Consider the following 17,384-nt stretch of genomic DNA (forward strand, 5'->3'; position numbering starts at 1 on the left):
GGAGGCGAGGAAAACCCTTTCCAGACCGGGCGTGTGGGGTCTGGGACCCTCCCTTCAGTGTCGGGGGGGAAGCCCAGGAGTTGACAGGCAGCTAGCTTGGGGAATCCGAACGATAAGGACGGGCCGTTCCAGAGGCCGCTGTTCAACACTCATTCGTTCAACGCTTCCTGAGCGTGTTTGAAGCCCAAACCAGACACCGAGGAAGGGTAACTGCCGAGAGCGAGAACTGATCGTTGGCATTTCTGGAGATAAACTACTTCCAGAACCCGTTACGATTCGATTATCTCGTTTGATATCGTTTGATAAGAACCGTGCCTTGTGGGAGCTGCAGATAAGCAAGCCGAGATTCGGAGGGTCGGGCGACTTCCCCGGTGCATCGCGACTCCCGGTGGGAGTCCTAGACCTTTCCCCGGTTGCCCTGGCGACCGGCCGACAGTCACGTGGTGGGGGAGCCGGCGGCCGCCGCGACGCAGTAGTCACACGGCGGTCACGTGTCGAGGGCTTCAGGGAGGTGGTGCCGCCCCCGGGGCTCCAGCGTCACATGACCGGCTCCAGTCCAACATGGCGGCGGCCGTGGTGCAGGGCCGGGGCTGAGCGACGGTGATTGCAGTGGGTTCCTACCAGGGGTGAGGGGAGGCCTCGGCCTGGGCAGGGGGGGTCGGCCCTCCCCACCCCGCTCCTGTCTCCGGCGTCACTCGCCGCGCGCTGTGTCTGCCGGGACGGGGAGGCATGACAGGCAGGGCCCGGGTTCCATCCCAGCCGTGCTCCGTGCTTCCGGGCAAGCGCCTGCGGGTGTCTGGGCGCACCTCCCTCGCCTGGGTTCCCTCCAGCCTCCTTTCTCCAGCCTCCTCCCCTCGCAGGTGGGATCGTCTGTAGGACCGGAGCGCGGGCGGGCGAGGCCCCCGGGGACCATGTCCGGGTCCGACACCGCGCCCTTCCTCAGCCAGGCGGATGACACGGACGACGGGCCGGTGCCCGGCACCCCGGGGTTACCGGGGTCCCTGGGGAACTCCAAGTCCGAGGATCCCGAGGTCCCGGACCGGGAGGGGCTGCAGCGCATCACCGGCTTGTCCCCGGGCCGTTCGGCTCTCATAGTGGCCGTGCTGTGCTACATCAACCTCCTCAACTACATGGATCGCTTCACCGTGGCGGGTACTGACTCCTGGGAGGACGTCAGACCAGGGGAAGGGAGGGGGGGTCCCGGAGGTGGGGCTGCCTCGCCGAGCCCATCCCGAGTCTTCTTCCCAGGCGTCCTTCCAGACATTGAGCAGTTCTTCGAAATCGGAGACAGCAGCTCTGGCCTCATCCAGACCGGTGAGTGGAGGTCCCTTCTGGGCACAGCAGCATTTCTTCCTTTTCTGCCCCAAATGGGGTTACATGCTGGCATGCTTGGGGCCTCATTAATAGAGGTAGAGTGACCAGACTTAGTGGAGGGGGGAGATGGCCCTTATTCTGCTCTGGGCTGTCCTGTTCAGTTAGGATACCACATTTTAAAGGCAGTCAGTTTAGTGTTATGGTTAAGACAGACCTGGGTTTAAATCTCAGCTTTCCACTTAACTTAGTGTGATGTTAGGCAAGGCCCTCAGTCTCTCTAAGCCTCACTTTCCTTGTTGGTGAGCATCCCAGAGCACCTCATAGGGCTGATGTGAGGATTTTATGCAAATTAATGCCTATAACGTGCATGGTACAGTGTCGGGAGCATGGTAGCACCCAATAAATAATGGCAGAAGGGGGTGTCTGGAATGGGGAGAGTTGAGTTTTACTTGTTCAGAGCCTTGGGATTTATGGGAGAGGCAAAGCCAAGGCTAAATCCTCTTTTCCTTCCTTCATTTCTCGAACATTTCTGAGCACTTACTCTGTGCCAGGTCCTGGAGGAAGAGGTGATAATGTTCACAGAATTTGGCCAAGACCTTTTACGCCCATCCAATCCTTTCATCAAAGAGTCGGTGTTGTTCCTATTTTATAGAAAAAGTAGGTAGTACTGTCTACGTTTTTGTAGAGAAACTGAGGCTTAGAGAAGAATTCAGGCTTTCCCAGAGTCACACAACAAGTGAGAGAAGAGGAGTTGGAGATACGATCTTGAAGAGTTCTTTGCTTTGCCCCAGGCCAGAGAGGACCTAGAGGTATTTAAGGCAAGGTCTAGAGGAACGGGAATGGGATCATAGGTCAAGGTCTGCAAAGCGTTAAAAAGTTGCCGAGTTAGAGGAGAAGCAAGTCTTTGTCAGAGCCGTTCCCTTTTTCATTCAACACATGTTTACTGAACACCTGTTTCGTGCGATGCCATGTGTTCAGTGGTGAAGACACAGCCGTGGCCAAGATAGGCAAGGCCCTTGTCTTCACAGAGCTGACATTCTGCTGAGAATGACAGGGCACCAGTCCTTAAAAACCTAAACTTAAATAATGAGATAATTTTTGGTAGGCGTATTTTGTAAAAGAAAACAGAGTAGCTGTGATAAAACGAGATTGAACATGTGGGGGTTGGGAAGATATTTGAGCCGGACCCTGAAGGTTCTGTGACACTCAGGCGAGAGGAGAAATGCTCCCAATGGGGAGGACAGTGGGTGTCAAAAGTCGGAAGATGGTGCTGGGTTTGGCAGTGGGGCCATTGGGATGCAGAGAAGGGAGAGTGGATCAGCACGAGATTGGAGTGGTATGGAGGGGCTAGGTCAGCTAGTGCCTCTCAGGCCGTGGTACGGAGTTCGGATTTTGCTCTTGGCTGGATGGGAGGAAGTGACGGGTCAGCCGGGCCATTCATTCCACCATGGAAAGTTTGAAAGGTGCTGAAGATGGGGCTGGACTTCTGTGGCCGCAAGCTGTGGTAGTTTCAGGGTTGGGAGTTAACCCTGGCCCCCCTGCCCTCCCTGAGCTGGGGTCAGGGTGGGTGAGGGGTCCTGGGGCCGGGCTGTGACTCTCTGCTTCCCCTCAGTGTTCATTTCCAGTTACATGGTGTTGGCGCCTGTGTTTGGCTACCTGGGTGACAGGTACAATCGGAAGTATCTCATGTGCGGGGGCATTGCCTTCTGGTCCCTGGTGACACTGGGGTCGTCCTTCATCCCCAGAGAGGTGAGGCTCCATGCTGGCTCCTGCTTCCGGCCCCCCCCGCTGCCCGTCAGTCTTCGCTGCTGCTCTTTGGAGTTGTTGCAGACCGGGCCTGGGGAACTTCTGCACCTCCCTGGGTCCGTGCCATCCTATCTCCCCCGCTTGCCTGACTTAATCTGCCCACCCCATCCTCTCCTCTGTTCTTCTAGAACGTTCTTCTGTCCATCCCCTTTCCCCCTGACCATTGACTCCTTCCATGCCACACCTCAACACTCACAGTTCTGTACAGGGAAAAGACCTTACCCGGACTGTCCGTTCTCCCTCTTCTCCTTCCTCGTCAGACTTCCCACAAGGCCCCCTTGACCCAGCTCCGGTCTGGGTGAAGGAGCAGCCAGGGAGAGGCTCTCACTTTGCTTGCACTTCCTCTCCTTCCACTCACCCCACTGCCGGCCAACCTGCCCCTACCGCTCCACTGCCAAAGTCAACAGCGACCTTTTGGTTGCTAAATGTAGCTTCTACTTCCTAAGTCTGCTTTTGCTAGATCTCCTCGGAGCCTCTGGCTCTATTGACCCACTTCTTCCTTCCGGCAACACTCTTCTGACTTCCGTGATGCCCCTCTTCTGGTTTTCTTCCTGTCTCCCTGGCTGTTGCTTCTTTGCTCCTTCAAAACCTCCTCTGTCTGTTCTCACTCTCTGCCCTGGAAGTCTGTCCTTAATCTCAGGCACTACATACTCTCCTTGGGTGACCCTACCCTGTCCTTAGCGTCAGGTGTCTTTGGTAGACAAATAAACCTCTGCCTGAGGTCATTATTCACCACCGCGGTGTCCTGGGTGATAGACGTTAAGATTTATTTTGCACCTGCTGGGCGCAGCGTACTGAATAGAACTTCGATTGTCCAATCCTGGTGATGGTGACGTGAGCAAGTTATCATTTCCCCCCTTTTGCAGATGAGGAATCTGAGGCTCAGAGAGGTTAAGTTGCTTTCCCAAAGTCAAAGCTAGTAAATAGTGGAGCCAGGACTCAAGCTCAGGTCTGTCAAGCTCAGGCCTCTCGTGCCATCCCTGCCGCCTCTCCAGAGCTGGCTGGTGAGGGGGGCTGGGGGGTGGGCCGCAGGGTGGGGTGCCACCTCCACCATGTTTCGTTTCCCAGCGATTCTGGCTGCTCCTCCTGACCCGGGGCCTGGTGGGGGTTGGGGAGGCCAGTTACTCCACCATCGCGCCCACCCTCATCGCTGACCTCTTCGTGGCGGACCAGCGGAGTCGGATGCTCAGTGTGTTTTACTTTGCTATCCCGGTGGGCAGGTGAGTGGGCCTTGGGCCTGGTGGGGGGCGGGGAGGGGGGAGGGTGGGGCGGCAGAAGGACCTGGTGTGGGGCAGGTCTGACTGGCTGTCCCCTCTCCTCTCCCATCCCCTTTCCCCAGTGGTCTGGGTTACATTGCAGGCTCCAAAGTGAAGGATGTGGCGGGGGACTGGCACTGGGCTCTGCGGGTGAGTGTGGACACAGCCTGGGGGACAGTCAGCAACCTTCACACTGCTTCTCCCTTTCCTACCTTCAGACACCCCCCTTTTAAGGCAGTCCTCAGTCTGCCAAGCCTGTGTAGGAAGCCTGGCTGCCCTCCACGAAGCTGTGTGCTAGACAGAACTCTTGGTTGCGGGTGACAGGTGCCCCGTAAAACTGTAAGCCCCCCAAATGGGACTCCGGTGGCTCTCGTAATGGAGAGTCCCAGGGTGAGCTTCAGGTAAAGCTGGATCCAGGACTCCCACTTCATCACAGGAATTTAATTATTCTTTTTCTCAGCTCTACTTTCCTCTATGTTAATTTCTTTCTCAAGCAAGTGAAAGCTCCACGCGTTTATCTTCCCATTTAGAAACTTCGGCACCCTGGATCCTTGAGCAATAGTCCTGGATGGTGTCTGATTAGATGAACGTGGGTCACATGCCTGCCATTGAATCAATCACGGAGGCCAGGGAGGTTAACATGACTCTTGTCGGCCAAGTCTGGGTTACAAGCCCCGCCCTGTTTGAACCACATGGATGAAGAAAAGTGGGGGGAGTAGTTTCCCAAAAGGAAATTAGGGTGCTGTTGCCAAAGAGGGAGCAGTTAGGCTTTCAGAAACGGGCCCTTGGTGGCATTTGCCCCTCCCTCGGGATGCAGGCTCAGTGCCTGCCTGTGAACAGACTGTTGCTGGGGGTTTGAGGCCTTGGGGCCTGAGTTGCCTTTATACACCTCACTTTTTCCCAGCCCCAGGGGTTCAGTGTGTCCCAGTCTGTGCCTGTCCTGAAACCCACTCTTTCTCCAGGTGACTCCAGGTCTAGGGGTGGTGGCTGTTCTGCTGCTGTTCCTGGTGGTACGGGAGCCGCCAAGGGGAGCTGTGGAGCGCCACTCAGACTCCCCGCCCCTCAACCCCACCTCCTGGTGGGCAGATCTGAGGGCCCTGGCAAGAAAGTGAGTTTAGTTCCATTCTAGCCCAATATCTGAGGTCCCCCAGGGGAGGCCCTGCTGTGGCGTTTGAGATTCGCGTGAGTGTGGGCTCTTGTTTTCTCCCCACTGGCGGTCCCCCAAGGCCAGGCATTAGTCACGACTGCCCCCTTGTGGCAGCTACTTGAATTACAGGCCCAGATCCAAGGAGCCAAGACTGCTTCCATACCCAGTGTCCTGACCTTACTAAAATAAGCCAGGGAGGGAGAGGAGATGTCCCCTACCCTGACACCCCAGTGGAGTCTGACTTCTTCCCTCCCAACTGTCTGCAGTCCTAGTTTCATCCTCTCTTCCCTTGGCTTCACTGCTGTGGCCTTTGTCACGGGCTCCCTGGCTCTTTGGGCTCCTGCGTTCTTGCTGCGTTCCCGTGTGGTCTTGGGGGAGACTCCACCCTGCCTTCCTGGAGACTCCTGCTCTTCCTCTGACAGGTACCAGAAGGGGGTGAGGCTAGGTGGCCTGCAGGTGGCAGGGGATGGAGGGAGAGACTCACTGATTCAGACTCAGGCTACTTCCTCTCCCAGTGTCCGTTTCCTGGGCTGGGAAATAGGTGATGGGCTGATTTCTTCCTCTCGGAGCTCTGTGACCCGTGGGGTCCTGGATAGACCCGAGTTGTGCAGGCAGCTGGGACGGACCATCTTCTTCTGTAGGCCGTGGGGGCGTGGCGAGGGGGCTGTGCAGGCAGAGGGACTGGCCCCCATGCCCCTCCCCCTGCCCTCAGCCTCATCTTTGGGCTCATCACCTGCCTGACCGGGGTCCTGGGTGTGGGCCTGGGCGTGGAGATCAGCCGCCGCCTCCGTCGTTCCAACCCCCGGGCTGACCCACTGGTCTGCGCTGCTGGCCTCTTGGGCTCCGCGCCCTTCCTCTTCCTGTCCCTTGCCTGTGCCCGTGGTAGCATCGTGGCCACCTATGTGAGTAGCCAGCAGCTGTCAAAGGGGACATTCTGGGTCTGGGGTGCCCTGGGGCAGGACTGGGGTGCACTGGGGCAGGACTGGGGTCCACCAGTATAGTGGTTTGGAGACAGTTCGAACCAGAGTGCCTGGTTTTGAATCTCAGCTCTGGCTCTTCCCAGCTGTGTGACATCGGGCAAGCGAGTTAACCTTTCCATGCTCAGTTTCACCGTCTGTCAGCTAGGAATAGCTTTGTCTCACAGCGGCGTTCTGAGGGTTCATTAGACGAGTTAATAGATGGGCCTAGTACACGGTACACCCTCCATGTCTTCACTCTTCTTGCCATGAGACAGTCCCCCTTCCACCCCACCCCGGTCTCCCCCTCCATCCCCCCAGATTTTCATCTTTATTGGAGAGACACTGCTGTCCATGAACTGGGCCATTGTAGCTGACATTCTGCTGGTGAGTAGGGGTGTCTCTGCAGGGTTAGCCCAAAGGCTGACGGGAGCAAGGAGTGGGGGCGGGAGGCCTCGCTTGCCATCATTATAGCCTTTGCCCCTTTTTCAAAACCCAAACCCAGACTAACTTCAGAGTCAGCCCCAGAGGGGCCTGTAGTCAGGCCTTCACCCCACTCAATGCCCCTGAGCTGGGGTGCCCTCTGGCCTCAGCCTGGGCTGAGCCTTGGCCCTGTCCTTGCCCTCTGCCCCTCCTCTCCCCAGTACGTGGTGATCCCCACACGACGTTCCACTGCCGAGGCCTTCCAGATCGTGCTGTCCCACCTGCTGGGTGATGCCGGGAGCCCCTACCTCATTGGCCTGGTGAGCACTGCCCCTTGGCTGGGCCTGGGGTGGGGATCATGGAACCCTGCATTCTCGGCACCAGCCACTGGCCAGAGCTGGGGCTGACTTAGAGGGGCCGCCCCCGGGCAGGTCTCTGTGCTCTGTGCCAGGCCCCCCTCACCTTGGCCCGGCAGCCAGGCAGGCAGCATTTCGTCTTCGCACATTCCACAGGGAGGCCGTGGGGCTTTCCCTGGTCTTCCAGACCACCCCTCTCTGCCGGCCCCTGACTTCTTTGTTCTTCTGGAGTTCGGGGGGGCTCCCTCTCCATGACTCACGCTCCTGGCTTCCCTTCTCTCGTCTCCCTGCAGATATCCGACCGCCTGCGCCGGAGCTGGCCGCCCTCCTTCTTGTCTGAGTTCCGGGCCCTGCAGTTCTCGCTCATGCTCTGCGCCTTCGTCGGGGCTCTGGGCGGGGCCGCCTTCCTGGGCACCGCCATCTTCATCGAGGGGGACCGCCGCCGGGCCCAGCTGCACGTTCAGGGTCAGTGGGGCCTTCCCTTTGTCCCCTCCCCCTCCATGGCTCCTCACCCGGCTTCACGCTACTACCTGCTTGTCCGTCTATCCCTCTGTCCCTGCCCATGTCCATTGGGCTTTGGGTCTGCCTGCCACCGAGCTGACGTTCCACTGTGCCCACGGCTCTGATGGCTCTGATGCCCTGTCCGCTTTCCACTGCCCCTCGGTCCCCTCCCTGGCTTTGTGTCTTTTTGTCCCTCCAGCCCTGGCTCTGACCCCTCCCCCAGCAGGTCTGCTGCATGAGGCAGGGCTCACAGACGACCGAATCGTGGTGCCGCAGCGAGGCCGCTCCACGCGGGTCCCCGTGTCCAGTGTGCTCATCTGAGGGGCCGTCGCTTGCCAGCCTGCATACCTACCACAGCTGGCCCCGGGCCCACCCCGCAAGGAGCCCAGGCCCAAACCCTCGGCCTGGCCCAGCTTCTAGGAGTGGCCTCGGGCCGCGTTCCAGCTCCCTCACACTACACAGACAGCGGCCAAGGGCAGGGGGCAGTGGGTCCGGGAGGGGGGCTCCCCTCCCCTGGAGCGGCCCCAGGGGCTTGGTGCTATTTGTAACTGAATAAAATTTGTAGCCAGACCCCCAGTGCCTGCCTGAGTCTGTCTGGGTGTTACTGACCTCTGACTGGTAGGCCGCAGGGGATGCCCCCTGCCAAGCCCCAGGACGCTTAGGGTTGCGGGGTCACTCCTGCGGGACCTTGGGCAAATCCCTGCCCTCCTGTGCCGGGCGAACAAGAGTGTGGAATGAGCTAACTCAGTGTGACCGTGAGTCACGCCCATGGTTTCCCTAGAGCCCTCCCCTCTTGGCAGGCCGGCCAGGGTAAGGTGGGGTGGACACTGCCCCGTGCCCCTCAGAATTCCAGAGGCAGGCTTCCCTCCTGGCTGCCTCCTTGGGCCATGGCTGTGGAGCCTGTGGCTGTTGGCTGGCCTGTAAGTGTCTCGCCCTCCTTCTCATGGTGGGAGTTGCTCCTTGTCCCCGAGGCCGGCCGACCCACCTTGAGGGCCTGGGGCTGGCTCCTCAGGCCTCTTCCTCCTCCTCCTCCCCACCGGCTGGGTGGGGGTGGGAAGGGGGCGGGTGCAGCCGGCTGAGCCCGATGATTTCCTGCCCTCGCCCGGGGCTCACCACAGCTTCCTGCCACAGACGGGCAGGCGTGGAGAGACAGGCGCCTAGCCGAGGGGCAGGTAGGGCTGGGGCGCGCAGGGGCTGCGCCGGGGTGACTGGCGCCCCAGACTCTGGCCCGGACCCCAGCTGGACTGCCCTGGGATCCCGGGTCTTCCCCAGCCAGTGCTGACCTTCACGCTGCCCAGCAAGGGGAGGGGGCCCAGGGAGGGCCCCAGGAGGGCGCAGCTGTCCCCCCTCAGGCTTCCAGGCTGGTGCCCACTCGGCTCTCGCACCCCTGCCGGCCCAGCCCTCACCCTGTGGCAGCTCGGCCCTTGAGGGTGTGCGGCGGGCAGCTCGGCCTGGTCCAAGCTCTCTCCCGCAGATGGAGGTCATTGTCCTGATCCCCTATGTGCTGGGCCTCCTGCTGCTCCCTCTGCTTGCTGTGGCGCTGTGCGTGCGCTGCCGGGAGATGCCAGGTGAGTGGGGGCTGCCCGGCGACCAGGTGCTCGGGCCAGGACGCACCTGGAGGGATCTCCGGCCCTCCCGGACCCCCCACTCCATCTTAGCCGTTCCCTAACTCTGCCCCACACTCCCACCCTCTCCCCTCGCCACCTCTCTTCCTGCCTCACCGACTTCTCTTCCCCAGGCTCTTATGACACTGGTGCCTCTGATAGGTGAGTTGCTCGTGGGCCCCGTGTGGCTCCCTCTCTACCCTGTGTGGCCCTGGGGACTGGGATGGGAGTGGGGGCTTCTCCTGTCCCTGACCAAGCTGTGTCTCTCCTGCCAGCTTGACCCCAAGCATCATGCTCAAACGGCCTCGTGAGTACCTGGAGGGCCCCCTCCCTCGGGTGTAGGGGAGAGGGTCCCATGGCGTGTGAGAGGGCGTGTGCCTTTGTTCAGGTCACCCCCAGTGGCTGCCCACATGGCTTTGACCTGAGCTGGGGACAGGTAGGGAGATGGCTGTCCTCAGGCCTGTCCAGGGCATGGGAGGGTTCACGGGGTTAGTCTGTCCATCAACGCCTCCCCGAGGACAGGGGCAAGTTGTCCGGACTCATTCCTTGAGCTTGGTCTTGTGTCCTCAGCCACGGTCGTGCCCTGGCCGTCAGCCACCTCCTACGCACCTGTTACCTCCTACCCCCCCCTGAGCCAGCCGGACCTGCTCCCTATCCCGTAAGTAGCATCCTCCCTTCCGAATTCCCCTCTTTACCCCCCACCTCTGTAGGTTGGGGGGTCTCTTTCCCCGTTGCAAGCCCTCTTGCCCCAGAGTCCCACCCCAGCATGACCTCTGGCCTTTGACTCCCAGGAGGTCCCCACAGCCCCACCGCATGCCATCTTCCCGGCAGGACTCAGATGGGGGTAAGTGTGAGGCCAGGGCTCAGAGGGCTGGGGCTGAGCAGAGGATAGATCCCGTCTGAGCTGACTCAGCTTCCCTCTCGCTCTCTCCCTGAAGCCAACAGTGTGGCGAGCTACGAGAACGAGGGTACGTCTGGGGCCCCAGGTGCCCTGGTGGCAGGGAGGCTAGGGCCTGGCCCGGGCCCTGCTGATCGCTGTGTCGCCACCCCAGAGCCCGCCTGTGAGGACGACGACGAGGACGAGGAGGATTATCACAACGAGGGCTACTTGTGAGTGGCCAGGCTGGGGCGGGGGGGGGGGGCCGTGGCCCGGGGGTCCTCACTCACCCGCCCCCCGACTGTCCCTCAGGGAGGTGCTTCCTGACAGCACGCCGGCCACCAGCACTGCTGTCGCACCGGCTCCCGTGCCCAGCAACCCCGGCCTCCGAGACAGCGCCTTCTCCAGTGAGTTGGCCATTCCTGACTCTCTGGGCCGCGGCCCCTCCTTGCTTCCCTCTCCTGCGGTTTCTCTGATGCTCGCCGCCCCTCCACGTTCTCCCTTTCTAGAACACCTATCCCTCAGGGTGGACTTCTGCTCTGATCCTCTGATTTCCTTACTTTTCCTGTCCTCTTTCCTATTTCGTTGTCTTTCCCTTTTATTGCCTGCGCGCTTTCTTCGACCTCACTCTTTTCTCAGACGCTCTTCTTTTGTCTCTCCCATCTAGAAGCTCTTTCTTGGTCTCTTGCGATCCTCTCTTGCCTTCTGTTTTGTTTCACGGAGGCCGTCTCGGCTCGGAACTCTCTAAAGCTATTGATTATCGCTTATCTTCTGCAGGGGGTGGTTTTTTGGAAGTTTTCTTCTGCTTCCGGCATCATTTCGGTTTCCTTTGAGCTGCTCTTCTCCCTTCGTGTTGGTCTCACGCTGCCTGTTAGAGGCTGCCTTCCGTGCCTGGTTTCCCGTCACGCTCCTCGTTCTCCGTAGCTGTTCCACGCTGGCTTCATCTGCCAGCTCAACGGGCAGCTCACCGTCTGTGCTGGCGCTTCTTCTCTTTCGGGTTCATCGTCCCTCACCCCCTCCCTCCCCGCCCGTGTTCACTGGGCGCCTCTGATCAGACAGCTCGGGGGGGCAAGAGCTAGCGGCGTCGGGAGCCTCCTACCTGCCCTCCTAAGAGTGTTTCGTGTGTTAACTTATTAAACCCCATGATTCGCAGGTGCTGTTGGGCCCAGCTCTTGCCCTCCAGCGCCTCGGTTGTCTTGATCGTACAACAGGAGGGGTCCTTTATTTAACAGACACTTGGCGCCACTTACTGTGGACAGGCCTGGTTCGATGTTCTCTGCTTCAGTTCGCACAACAGCCCTGGGAGGCGGGTGCCACCACTCGCCCCTTTTCACTGATGAGAACACTGAGGCCCAGAGAGGCTGGGTATCTCGTGTGGGGTTACACACCTTTTCGTGCCGGAACTGGGTTTGAACCTGGGCCCTCTGGCTCCAAAGCCTGCCTTGTCCCCGGCCTCGTGGAGCTACAAGTCCCCATAAAAGGACAAGATGGTGCTGATGGAAACAGGGGCTGGGAGGCACCGAGATGAGAGTGGGGGCTCGGGGCAGGCCTGACTGGCAGCACCGGTGGGGGAAGTGGCTGTGGGCATCCTCTGCCCATGGTGCTGCCCAGAGCCTCGCCGCTGAGCTGCTCTCTGTCCCTGTCCCCGGCCTGGGGGCCATGCTGGTGTCTGCCATCCGCCCTCTGCCACAGTTCCACTTTCTCTCATCCGCTGTGGCCAAGATGCCCTACTTCTCCTTGTCACCAAGGCCTCTGTGCCCCCACCCCCCGGGGCTGACTGTGGGGTGGCCTCTGGGATCTGCGGGTGGGGGTCCGGGGCTCAGAAGTCTAGCTGGGACACTGTGGGGGTCTGCGCTTGGGGCTCTGGGTGACGGGGCTGGGGGCCCTGCTTCTCCTGCAGTGGAGTCGGGGGAGGATTACGTGAACGTCGCTGAGAGCGAGGAGAGTGCCGACGTGTCTCTGGGTGAGTGGCCGCTGCCCACCGGGGTCCCCCTTCCCTGCCTCACTCTGCTGTGGCACTCTTCCGGAGTGTCCTGCTCTCTCACCCTGCACGTGGCCGTCCCCCCTTCTGCTCTGCCCCCTGCAGATGGGAGCCGGGAGTATGTGAACGTGTCCCAGGAGCTGCCGCCCATGGCTAGGACCGAGGCTGGTGTGTGCTGGGCTGGGGGAGGGGCGGGCCGGGGGGGGGGGGGTGGGCAGCGGCAGAAGCTCGGGGAGCCCGCCTGGGGAAGGGGGGGCCATCTGTGAGCCGAAGACCTCCGTCCCTCCCCTCCCAGCCATCCTGAACTCCCAGAAGGTGGAGGATGAGGACGACGAAGAGGAAGAGGGAGCTCCAGATTATGAGAATCTGCAGGGGCTTCACTGAGGGTCCGGTGAGAGGCCCCGGCCGCCCCGCCCTGCCCCCCTCAGCCCTGTCCTCCGACTCCTTCGGGGGCCGTCTGACCCCTGCTGACCTCCTGACTTCATGACCCCTCCCTCCCCCTGCCCTGTTGTTTCAGCGTGAGGCCGTGCCTGTTTTGGAACTAGCCTCGCCTGGGAACCCCCGAGCCGGGCAGCCGGCAGGGCCCTGGGGGCCCCACGTGGCTCCCTGCCCTGACTCCAGCCAGAGAGCTGTCTGAGAACCTCCCCCCTAACTTATTGTCACTTTGGGGTCCAGTCTGTGTGCCCCCGACACTGCACCTTCTGACACAGCCTGAGAATGGACTACCCCGGCCCAGCCCTATTCTGCAGTCGAATAAAGGCTGACGTGGTCTGTAGCGCTCTTGCCTTTGGGGGGCCCAGTGGATGGGAGTCCGCATGAGGGGGGGGGCCGTGCCCGAGCACCCGTGTGGGATTGCGTGTGTGTGCACGAGCCTGTGTGTGCATCTGGGGTCTCCATCCTCCCTGGGGCCGCCGCGCTCCCGACGGTCCTGACCAGGTACTGGGAGTGGCTGGATGGTGGCAGGGACACGGCTCTGCCACCTCGGTGCGAGGCAAGTCCGACCCAGGCTGCCACTCCTGGGCTTCGATGCACCCCCCATGAGAGTCCACGGACGTGGCAGACGATGGCTGGGGTGGTGGGAGGGCAGGGCCTGGGGGAGCCCTGGGTGCGAAGCAGACACCTGGAACAAGACCGCTTCCGGCCAGCCCTCAGTTTCTCCATCTTTAAAGTAAGGGGGCGGACTGGACGCCAGGGCAGCTGAAAGGTAATGTGCAGTGCAGCCTTTTCCAACCTTGATGTGCAGATGACTCCCTTGGAGGTCTTGCTAAAATGCAGATTCCGAATGAGTAGGTCTGGGATGGGGCCTGGGCATCTGCATTTCACAGGAGCTACCAGGGCCTTCCGACAGCTCTGTGCTGAGAACCGCACTTTGAGCAGCTTCTGGGCGATGCCTCGGTCACTGTGACTGGCTCTGGTCTGGGCACGTAACCTAACCTGGGCCCCTGAGGACCGGCCCTGGGATTTGGGCAGGAAGTGTCTGGAAGGTGAAGCTCTCGTTCATGGCCATTGGTAAACTGGAAGAGTCTCTTCCTTGAGCCCCTATTGGAGAGGCTGCCCGAGATTGAAGGCGGTGTGGAGGACAGAATGGCCCAGAGATGGACAGGGCCAGCTTCCTGATGGTGTCCGAATTCCTGCATCCAGTCACAGCTGAAGCGAGACACCCCCTCCGGCTTCCCAGTTACGTGGACCAATAAATTCCCAATTGTCTTCAACCGGCTTGACTTGGGGTTTCTGTTGCATACACAAAGTAGCCCGGAGCGACGCAGAGTTGTCGGCGTCCTCTGTGGGCTTCAAAGGCAATAGTAACAACTTATCTTCAAGCACCCGCCATGTCTCCGTGCTTATCTCATTTAATCACTGCCATTCCCCTGTGGTCGGTTGACTGGGGGTATCCCCATTCGCAGGTGGGGAAACGGGCCCAGAGAGGAGAAGCGATGTGCCCAAAGGCACATAGCCGAAGTGGTAAATCTGGGATTGCATCTGCAGCTCTTGGCCTCTGGAGTCCCTGCTGCCAACGTCCTTGCTCTGGCTGTTGTCCAAAGTGCCGGCTGCTCTCCAAGGGAGGCTTGTAAGAGGCCCGACTGGAGAAGTGGGGGAGGGAGGCCCCAGGGAGAGGGCTGGACGGGCTGGACGTCAACAGGCAGAGTTTATTTGGAGGACACAGACAAGGGAAGAGGCACGTTTGTCCCTGGGCCGAGGAACAGAAAATCTATCAAAAAGGGATGTTGGTACAAGCACCTTGGAGAGCAATCTAGCAACATCAGTAAGGCTGAAGACGGTGTGTCCTTTTACCTAGCAAATTCCTGGGTATAAACCCTGATCAAATAGCCCGCCAGCTAAGGGGGCGAGTACCAGAGGCTGGGGCGGCCTTGCGATGGTGGTGGCGGTGGGCGATGGCGGACAGAGGCCGGACAGTGGGTGGAGCACTGGTAGCCCATCACACCGCGGGTGGGCGCTCCCCAGCAAGTAAGAATGAGTGCACTGGGGCAGCACCTGTCAGCATGGATAAACATCACCGAGAGAGTATGGAGTGAGAAAAGGAAAACAAGTTGATTTATTTATATAAAGTTGAAAGCATGAAAACGGGTATATATGGTTCAGGGATACACACATATGCAAGATAGGCAAAGCAACGAGGAATACCAAATTCAGGGGAGAGGCAACCATGCGGCAGCGTGTGGGGAATGGTTGGGAAGGCATTCAGGAAGTCCTCAGCGGTAAGTGTACTGTCTAATTCTTAAGCAGGGTTGGGTTCACAAGTGTTTGATATATGATTCTCTTAAGTGTTTGCATATCTGAGTGATTTCATAATAAGAGAGGCGGAGGCCCAAGGAGGGAGTGGCGGGGGGGGGGGGTCAGGGCAGTTTTAAGAGACAGTAAACAGGCTGAGAGTCATGGATCTGTCTGTGCCAAGTCGGCGAGTTGCATATGGTGTTGCAGCCTCAGGAGCAGCATGTGCAAAGGCCCTGAGGTGGGAGCAGAGAGGAAGCTGTTGGGAGTATCTATGTGAAAGATGGTGGTAAGCTGGCTAAAGAAGGAGGGACAATGGACAGAGGTGGTAGAATGAGATGCTTGGGAGGCTGAAGCAAGGGGTGTGGTGACGGCCCTGCATTGTGAGGAATGGGGAAATCCAAGGTGATTCTGGTCCGTTCCTTGGTGCATTGGGGGTAGGGGCATTCCCTGAAGCATGAAGCAGCTTCCCATTTTTGCTTCTTGGACCAGCAAGAACATGTGGCTTTTCTACCACAAGTCGAGCCAGGCATGACAGAGAGATCCAATGCAATGAGGTCTATAGGGCTGGGCCTGGGGTATTTGAGCCCACTGGGGTGGCCGGTGGAAAGAATCCCTAAGAGCTTCCCCTGGAAGCTGGGGAGCGAATTAGACTTTTTTTTTTTTTTTAAGTCTGTTGTTGGAAAGGTCGGTGTAGTGATAAGCGAGTGTTCTCTGGAATTGCTGGGGGGGACATCTAGGTGCTTCTAGAAGCCGTCGGTAGGCAACAGCACTTTTGATTTAGGTTCTCTCAGAGGCACTCCTTGAGGTGAGAGTCCTAGTGCAAGTAGTTCATTTGGGAGGTGGTCCCAAAACACTGGCATGGGAGTCGGGGAGTGAGACGGGAAAAAGAAGGCGTCCAACAAGGGTGCATTATGAAGCCAGTTACTCCTGGGCCCTGGGGCACGGTCCTGTGACAGCTGGGAGCCAGCGCGGTGCGTGTGGGTGAGGAGCGTGTGAGTGTGGGCCCTGCCGTCCTGGGGAGGGGGCGGGGGTATTTCCACGTCTCTGCCCAGTTGTCCCCACCCAATTCTCCAGAACTTCCGGCTTCCGGTGGCCGAAGCAAGCCTTGAGCAAAGGAAGACAGGTGCCAGGAGCCGTTCAGGCCAGTGCCCCGCGAAACGGAAGGACACACGGACGGTGACTGCTTGGGCTTTTTGTGGTGTCTTGTGTTGTTTTTCCCAAAATGCATCTTGTGGCCCCTGAGGGAGGCTTCTCAAGAAAGAATTGTGTGGTCGGGGGCGCCTGGGAAAAGCAGCGTTCTTTCTACACCCTTTCAGAGAGACATGCGCAGTGGTAAGTTCATGGCTCGGGAGAGGGCCTGGGATAAAATATCTGCTTTTTCTTTGCCTAATCTGGTATTTCCCGACCTTATTTGACCTCACGAAAAAAAAAGTTATTATTAGCAATCTGCAGACCACCTTTTAACATTTTTTTGTTTTCACCTTCCTAGCATCCATTCCTTCTTTGTCCAACGCAGCGCCGCCATGGGATTTGCTTTGGAAATGTTCCTGCGACTGCGTGGCGCTGCGGGCTTGGATGGGCACGTGACCCAGGATGGCCAACCATTGTCCTCCTGGCCCTGTAATTGGTTGATACTGGAACATGTGACCCAATTCAGGCCAATGAGACACGTTCCTGAGACTTTGGAGGAATTCCTGGCAAAGAGAAGCTCTTTGTGCCCTGGGTGTGGGGCTACCAGGGAGGTCCTCACTTGCAGGGTTTGCAGGCTTCTGCTTGGAGAACGCCTTCCTGTGAAGGAAGGCACCACAGAAGAAAGCAGGGGACAGAAATGGAAATAGAAGGGTTGAGCTCTGATAGCCCCTCAAAGCACCCAGATCAGTGTTTCTGAAGCCATTACTTGAAGAGCCAATCGACTTTTTTTTTTTTTTTTTGCTTAGGCTAATTTAAGCCAGGCTTTCTGTCACGTACAGGAGGAAGGTTTCTAACATAACCATGGCTGCTATCATTTCCACCAAATCACAACCACAATCAGCCTACCCTGGTCTAATGATGAGACCCTAGCAACCCACGTGAGAAAACTCCAGACTCACCTTTTCCCTCACCCTCCACCTCTTCTAACTGCCTCTGGGAGACACCCGGGAGGACACTTTAAGGCAGGTGACCCATCTGTCCCAGGCACCCCACCCTCGTTCGTGCCCTGCATTCCATTTCCCTCCCGCCTCAATCCCCGCGGGGAAATCTCTCCAGGTGTTCCTTACTTTTGCTTTATTTACTTGGAATTCTTAGTCTCGGAGCTGATGAGCAATGATTCCAGAACAAGGACCACGTTTGGTGGCAAGCACACCGGAACACAAGTGAGGAGCCTTCGTTTTAGTCCCGACTCCGCCACTAGATTTCTGAACTTTGGGGACCTTCAAGGATGTTAGACCT

At 58.9% G+C, this 17,384-nt stretch overlaps 2 protein-coding genes across 7 annotated transcripts; both read left to right on the plus strand.

Annotated features, from left to right (window-relative positions):
- Positions 1-525: 525 nt before the first annotated feature.
- SPNS1 (sphingolipid transporter 1 (putative)) lies at positions 526-8,329 on the plus strand. 5 transcript variants are annotated; one of them, XM_040635167.1, is made up of 13 exons: positions 526-600; positions 861-1,152; positions 1,249-1,314; positions 2,927-3,063; positions 4,189-4,340; positions 4,460-4,526; positions 5,339-5,484; positions 5,790-5,945; positions 6,236-6,425; positions 6,801-6,866; positions 7,124-7,222; positions 7,552-7,723; positions 7,983-8,329. In XM_040635167.1, the coding sequence occupies exons 2-13, from the start codon at positions 912-914 to the stop codon at positions 8,078-8,080; spliced, it is 1,590 nt and encodes a 529-aa protein (XP_040491101.1). In that variant the 5' UTR covers positions 526-600; positions 861-911; the 3' UTR covers positions 8,081-8,329. The 5 variants fall into 5 exon arrangements, with proteins under 5 accessions (XP_040491101.1, XP_040491100.1, XP_040491099.1 ...); XM_040635166.1 differs by having other exon boundaries at positions 542-626; XM_040635168.1 differs by having other exon boundaries at positions 593-609.
- A 548-nt stretch (positions 8,330-8,877) lies between these two features.
- On the plus strand, positions 8,878-12,996 carry LAT (linker for activation of T cells). Of its 2 annotated transcripts, XM_040635172.1 has the most exons (12): positions 8,878-9,327; positions 9,498-9,525; positions 9,639-9,670; positions 9,934-10,021; positions 10,155-10,207; positions 10,302-10,331; positions 10,416-10,473; positions 10,553-10,647; positions 12,141-12,203; positions 12,327-12,389; positions 12,517-12,612; positions 12,739-12,996. In XM_040635172.1, exons 1-11 carry the CDS (start codon positions 9,234-9,236, stop codon positions 12,603-12,605), a joined length of 693 nt encoding a protein of 230 aa, XP_040491106.1. In that variant the 5' UTR covers positions 8,878-9,233; the 3' UTR covers positions 12,606-12,612; positions 12,739-12,996. The 2 variants fall into 2 exon arrangements, with proteins under 2 accessions (XP_040491106.1, XP_040491104.1); XM_040635170.1 differs by having other exon boundaries at positions 10,302-10,473.
- The last annotated feature ends 4,388 nt before the right edge of the window (positions 12,997-17,384 follow it).

This window comes from Ursus maritimus, unplaced genomic scaffold, assembly GCF_017311325.1.
Source record: "Ursus maritimus isolate PB19 unplaced genomic scaffold, ASM1731132v1 scaffold_2, whole genome shotgun sequence".
In the NCBI taxonomy this organism is placed as follows: Eukaryota; Metazoa; Chordata; class Mammalia; order Carnivora; family Ursidae; genus Ursus; species Ursus maritimus.